The sequence below is a fragment of the Merops nubicus genome, unplaced genomic scaffold (assembly GCF_000691845.1).
Source record: "Merops nubicus isolate BGI_N331 unplaced genomic scaffold, ASM69184v1 scaffold44224, whole genome shotgun sequence".
Taxonomy (NCBI): Eukaryota; Metazoa; Chordata; class Aves; order Coraciiformes; family Meropidae; genus Merops; species Merops nubicus.
This window is the reverse complement of record NW_008604383.1, coordinates 2,723-9,220: the sequence shown is the minus strand read 5'-3', so window position 1 is coordinate 9,220 and position 6,498 is coordinate 2,723. Positions and strand designations below refer to the sequence as shown.

At 37.2% G+C, this 6,498-nt stretch overlaps 1 protein-coding gene across 1 annotated transcript in view; it reads right to left on the bottom strand.

Annotated features, from left to right (window-relative positions):
• LOC103771679 (ubiquitin carboxyl-terminal hydrolase CYLD-like) overlaps positions 1-5,625 on the bottom strand; it is an 11,866-nt gene extending 6,241 nt beyond the window's left edge. The window contains 6 exon segments of the mRNA XM_008938981.1: positions 384-500; positions 1,605-1,703; positions 2,747-2,852; positions 3,729-4,031; positions 4,970-5,430; positions 5,433-5,625. Of these exon segments, the coding sequence (XP_008937229.1) occupies positions 384-500; positions 1,605-1,703; positions 2,747-2,852; positions 3,729-4,031; positions 4,970-5,430; positions 5,433-5,475 (1,129 nt within the window). The 5' untranslated portion in view covers positions 5,476-5,625.
• Positions 5,626-6,498: the final 873 nt, after the last annotated feature.

The following is a 6,498-nucleotide window of genomic DNA, read 5'->3' as shown; positions in this document are numbered from 1 at the left end:
GTTTTGTTAACTGAAGTTAATGTCCAAAACCAGGAAAAAAATATATACATATTTAACCCTTTACTTCCATAGTCCTTTCTAGACAGGGTATTTACCTTGTTTAATTTAAATACCATAGTAAAATAATTTTTAGAGTTCCAAGCTGTTGAAAAAACATCTTTAGGCAACCAAGAACATTTTTAACCCATTTTGTTTTACAGTTCATGGAATTCAGGCACTACTACTGCTATAGGTTTCCACTGTAAATTAATGTTATTAGTTTAGTATTTACCCCTTCAGTCACTAAGCCAGCCAGCCACACTTCAGAAAAGTTAACCAGAAAAAAAACAACCAAACAAACAAAAAAACCCAGGATCATCTTAGAGAGTATCATGTCTCTTTACCTTCATCAATATACCATGGGGGTTTTGTTTTTGTTTGAGGCTGAGAGTCAACTGATGAGCCATTTAATGTGTAGAAGACTTCAGATCTGTTTCTATTTCCAGGCTCAGAGGTAGATCCTGAAAAAAAAAAAATAAAAATTTACTGAAGAGATTCATCTCTAAGAAAAGTTAGCTAGGCACTTATTTCTTGGTATAAATTTGTTACTATACTTTCAAGGAGACATAACTGTCTTTCCACAAAGCTGCAAACCCTCCCACCAAAGCTAACACAGTTCTAAACTTGCAACAAGGCAGCAGATTATCCCAAAGCAACTGAATCCTCCAAGTCACCAGCCTAGAATAGAAGGCAGAAAACACCCCTCAAATGCGAATTTTTCATTCTGATAAATCTGATGGGTATAAGAAAATATTTGAGATACAGTGTACAGCAGGTATTATTTTTTGGTTTTAAAGCAACAAAATTTCAGAATATGCAAATAAATTATGATTGAATTCCACACAGCCATAGCTTGTGCTAACATACAACTGCAGTTACTTCAGTGAAGATCTGTCTCTGCCAGCATCCAATGCCAGGTGGAATGAAAGCTTAAGAGTATACTTTCAGTATTCAACAACCCAAAATAGCTACGAGCAAACTCAAAAGACACTGAATTTTGATTTTAGCCTTAAAAAAATAAAGAAAGAAAGAAAGAAAAAAAATCTGCCTGCCTTCCAGGTTTTTAATCTGGGAGGATTTTCAGAGCCGGCCAAACTCAGAGTTAAAAGAAGTTTGTGTTTCAATTTGGGGTTTGAATCACAGCAAAACTTAACATATTCAGTACTAAATATATCTGCTTCTGGGAAAAAAAGCTTGGAATTTTCTAGTCTTGCACAGGGAAGACAACAGCAAACTACATTAATTAAAAAATTAAAAAGAAACACCACACACTTCCAGAAAACAGAATGCAGCCCTGAACTGGACAAGTAGGTAAGACGTTCTTGAAGTTTGCTAAACCTCAAACTGTTTTTCATGAAAGTGAAGGTACTTCAGCAGTCATAACTACAACTGCCTACCTCCTTTATTATGGTTAAATAAATTCGCATTAATACTCCAGAGAAATTTGACTTGGTATGTAACTGAAATAAGAGATGAAGTGATAGAAAATGCAAGGCGACACTTCTTCCCCAGCAACGGACGTGCGTAATCTTGTCTAGATGGAGGAAATCAGTTTGCATACATACCTGTAGCCTTTGGCTTACTATGATTGAACAAGCTTTTGTCACCACCACCTCTTGAGGTATAGGCAAGCTTGGGAGGTCTCCTGTCCTGTGACACAGTCTCTGAGACACGGTATATGAAGAGCATATTAGCTTCCCTTTTCTACGCTTTTACTATGTCATGGAAAAGTTCAACTTGAAAAGTAACTGAAACAAGGTCTAGCATTGTACATTTTAAAACTGAGTGGATAAAAGCCTTGTCTGGCACATAACCAACATCTTCTGTATGTAGGATTTGCTTCTATAACATCAGCAATTACTTTGTCCCGAAGTTTACCATTACCATTATTTCTTAAACACATCAAATAGATTGACTCCGTGTTCTTGAACATATGTGCACATTGCCAACATGGCAAACAGATGCCTGACATTATAAACTTTGCTTTCTACCAACACATCTACAACAAACGCTCTTTTCCCATAAATGGAGAAATGCCCATGAATTCTCCAGCGAAGAAAAGAGAAATGATGCAAAAACCTGCATCTCAACAAAACCAGCCAGTAGGAGATGAGCAAAAGAAAAGTAAGCCAAACTAGGAGAGAGAGAGTGCAGCAGCTGCAGACCACAGGCTGCACAGGACCACAGGCTCCTCACACTGGCAGCAGGTAGAGCACAAACACAAGCTTTACCTGAAACCTTTCTTTCATGGGGGGCTGCAGTGGCTACAAGCTAACACTGTTCAGTGACTTAGTTGGATAGTGAAGTTTCCCACAGTCTTGCTATAAATTTTCAATTATTTACACACAGAATGCATAGATAATCCTATCCATACATTTCAAGCACAGAAAGAACAGCCTTCTGAGCCTGTATTTAAACTCCTGGAGTAAACTGAATAACATTCAATAAAAGGATTCCTGCTATAGACACATATTCATTAACAATATGCAACTATACAGTTCTGTAAATGCTATCCAATTTGACATGAATTTTTATCAATATTAAACTTTTCTTCTAGTGAGACTGTAATCAAGAGGAGGAAACTGAAGTATAACACAGAAGGTTAAACTAATTCAAGTGAATTTAGGATATTAATTCCACAGTATCATTTTACTCATACAAGTGTGCCTAGGCTGAGATGCCTAGGCCTTCAGAAAGCAGGGCGTACCTGGAATGACATCATTGATATGCAAAAGGAGTGTACTTTCAACACTTGCAAAACTGCACAGCTGTATTCCATTATATCTTCCATCCCAGTTTCCAATGGGATTATCCTAAAAACAGAAAAACATGTTACACGTATCCCAAGAGAGCATTGTCATGGTACAGAATACACATTTGTCTTTAGGATCATAAAAAGTAGGGAAATCAAAGGCTTGACATCCATTCTTTCCTGCAACACACGTTGTACTTAGAACAGTCAAACACTACAGTCATTAAAGACAAACACAAACTTAAAAAATGTTTTAAGAAATATTCCCTATTTTAACAAGCATTCTTCTACTAAAATGCATTATTTATAAACAAGTTAGAACAACTGCAGTGCACTGTTAGGCAACAGCTACTGCAATCAAGACAATGGAAGCATCTGATCTACAAAAAAAATCCCCTTCAACTACCAAAAATTTAAAAGCTATTAATTTTTAAAAATTCAAGTTGATACAAATAATTCTTAATGAAAAGCTTTGCATTTTCTTGAAAGATCAATTTTTGTACTTAAAATTCAGTATTTTTAACGTAGAACAAAGTCAAACCAAAGTTACACAAAAAACCCGCTTTTTAAAAAAGCCAACAAAGAAAAAGGCATCCAGCCTACGTTTTTAAAAGGCAGAACAAAGCCAGTCTCACAAGACAAACACTCAACTCAATTACTTCAAGACTGACATCTAACATTGCAAGTAGCTCAGTGGAGGCTCCTCAGAGTAACCAGAGTATTTCTCCAGAAGTGTTTAGCATTGAATAGGAGATCATTTACCTGACGCCAAAAAAACAATTACCATCAAGTAGCATCTTTGAACACAAGTGTTTAGTTCCCATTTTAGGTCAGCCTCCGCTGAAGTAGCTTGTGGATAGTGCTGCTTCTTCTATATTGCATGTCATCTACTAGCTAACACACATGCAAAAGTTATTAAAGTCAGATGTTTTCTTACCATGTCCACTCCAACAACGTATCCTAAACTTTCGTTTCCTGGTAAGACATCACAGAATATAACTGTCCCATACTCTATACTTTCTCCTATCTTCAGAGAAACCCTGGAGTTGATCTCCAGAGGAGGAAGTTCTACCTGCATTGCGTCAACTGGAGCTGCATAGTCACTTTCCAGTTCATTGTCATCATCTTCCACCAGCTCCAGTTTGTCCAAAGCAACAAAAACCCCACAGTCCTCATCACATCTGAACAGCTGCTTGCCCTGGTACTGTCCATCAGTAAAGCCCTGACCACGACCTTCTTCCTAAGTGTGAGAGGAGAGAGGGGGGAAGAAAAAAAAAAAAAAAAAAAGTATATTTTGTGCAACAGCAGACTATTACAAAAGCAATAACATAATGCAGTGTTTTATAGCAACTGCAGTAAGAATTTGCCTGATGAACTACCATTATGTTGGGAGAATTCTACTGTTGGAATCTGTGGGGAATACACACACTGTCTATGCTAAGAGAGTAAACAGTAAGATGTCTCTGGAGAATAGCTGCTGGCAGAAATCTTTTTACTCAAAGCAACATGTTCTCAGGTGCAAATCTTGCTTCCATCATCAAATTTTTGCCATATCAATACAAGATTACTTCACACTAAACATAATACTAAGCATTCAAAAATTCCACTTAAATGCCAAGTAACGAAAGCTGATTTTCAGAAGCACTTGGGTCTGATATTCCTTGAGGTTCTTAGTAAGAATTGCAAAGAATGGAGTAAAAGTTTAAAGGGGACTTCAAAATATGTACTTTTAATGCAAGAGTGGCACTCTCCTGAATGTAATCCTTCAAAAGCTTATGGTTGATATTAATTTTGCAGAAACACCTCACTAGGAGTACATGATGGCAACGGTGTCTATCTTAACTAGTTGCCATTTGACTTTTAGGGCTCTACAAAACCATCACCCCTAAAATCCAAGCCTGCATTCATAGATTTTCTCCTGCCAGAGTCTGTTCAGCTCTTCTTCCAGCCCATGTAAACTCATCAGGCTTCATTTAACCTGTAGAATACAGGACTGATTAGATATGGTGCTCACAGGTATTTAAAACCAATACTTATGAAAAGGCTGAAGGCTACAGGACTTTTAGGGGTAATGATGCTCCTATAAAAATAAATTTATCATGACTGACTCTTTAAATGGAAGATTTTTAGCTCATCTGATAAAACATACATGATGCTCCCCCCTAGCAAGAAACTTACCAGCAACTCTACTCCAAAATATATCCCTGTTAGGGACCTGTCTTGCATTAAGGGTCCTCGGAAGCGAACAACTCCAGGAAATTTATCATCTCCTGATCTCAGCTGTACTCTTACAGGCGAGCCAATACCTATTTGGATGCCTTTAGTCAGCCTGGTTTTGCTTTTAAACAGACTGTATCTTTCCTCACAGTTAGTAATGGCCAAAAGCAACTCGGCTAATTTTTCATTTATCTGTGTAACATCCTTCTCATCCACAAACAGGACTGCATGAGGTTGTTCCAGAATCTTTAATCCAATCTGCAGTTTCTTGCCTTTACAAGGAATATTCCTGGAGTGTCCCACAGAAGAACGGTCTTGAAAAAACTGCCCAATGCTACCTTGGGGCACTTTCAAGAGCTTTTGAGTCTGCTTGTCTATGACACTGCATTCTTGGAGAAGCAAGTAAAAGATCCGCTCTTCTTAAAAGATGAACTTGCTTTTTCTTGACTCCATAAGCCCGAATTCATTGTGATTAAAACTTAAAGCTGCACAGAAGTCTTGAAAAAAAAAAAAAGCTATTGATTTGCGTGTGCTGATGTTGACAAATTCTACTGAAAGGTCCAACCTTTGTGAAACAACGTAATATTCATTTTGCAAAGAACCAAATCCAAAGCAGAAGGCCTAGAATGAAAAAAAAAAAAGGCAAAATTAAACTGGAGAACTATAGCCAATCTTAAGTAAAACAACAGAAAATCACTTGACCAGCCCCACTCCTCCTACAGCGTAAAAATAGTTCAGCAAAATCTCAGACAGTGAACGCAGTCTCAAAACAGCCACAGTACTGCTGATCACAGGCATACCTATTTCTACCTGTTATTGCCATATACTTCCCATCCTTCTCTACCTCCAAGGGACTATGAAAAAAGCATGGTGAAATGCAGAAAACACATGTAAGCAAAAGGAAAATATATCACTTTCAGTTATTAAAATACCCTGGAAGAAAACACCTTTCTTACACATCATACTAAGAACTATAGTTCACAATCAACAAACTAAACAAGAACAATTTGAAAATAGTTTGCTGCACACAGTAGCAGATCCAAAAGTAAAACACATAGACACATGTATGTCTACAGTTTAGGACATACTGCATACATGAAGATCTGAAGGACCCGAATCAGATTGATTGTTCTTCTAAAGATGGCAGAAAAGGGTAGCATACAAGTTGAGAATATATTGTCAACTAAATTTTCCTTTTAGTAATGTGATGCCACAGTTTGCATTCAGTTAGAGGTGAATCTCAGTGATTATTTATGGATTTAACTGCCATAAATAAAAAGCAAATCCTCTTTGTCCTCGCTACCCTACTCCTCCAGATCTCCTCTCTGATGGCATTCCAGTAACACAAAATCTACAGCTATTTCTCCTGCTCACTCTGATCGTGGCTTCAGAAGCTTTCAGAAAACAATGAAATCCAGTAGTATTGTCATTATTTTCATCATGTTTTTAAACATGAAGAGTACTCTTTCCTCAAAGAAAAATAACAACAA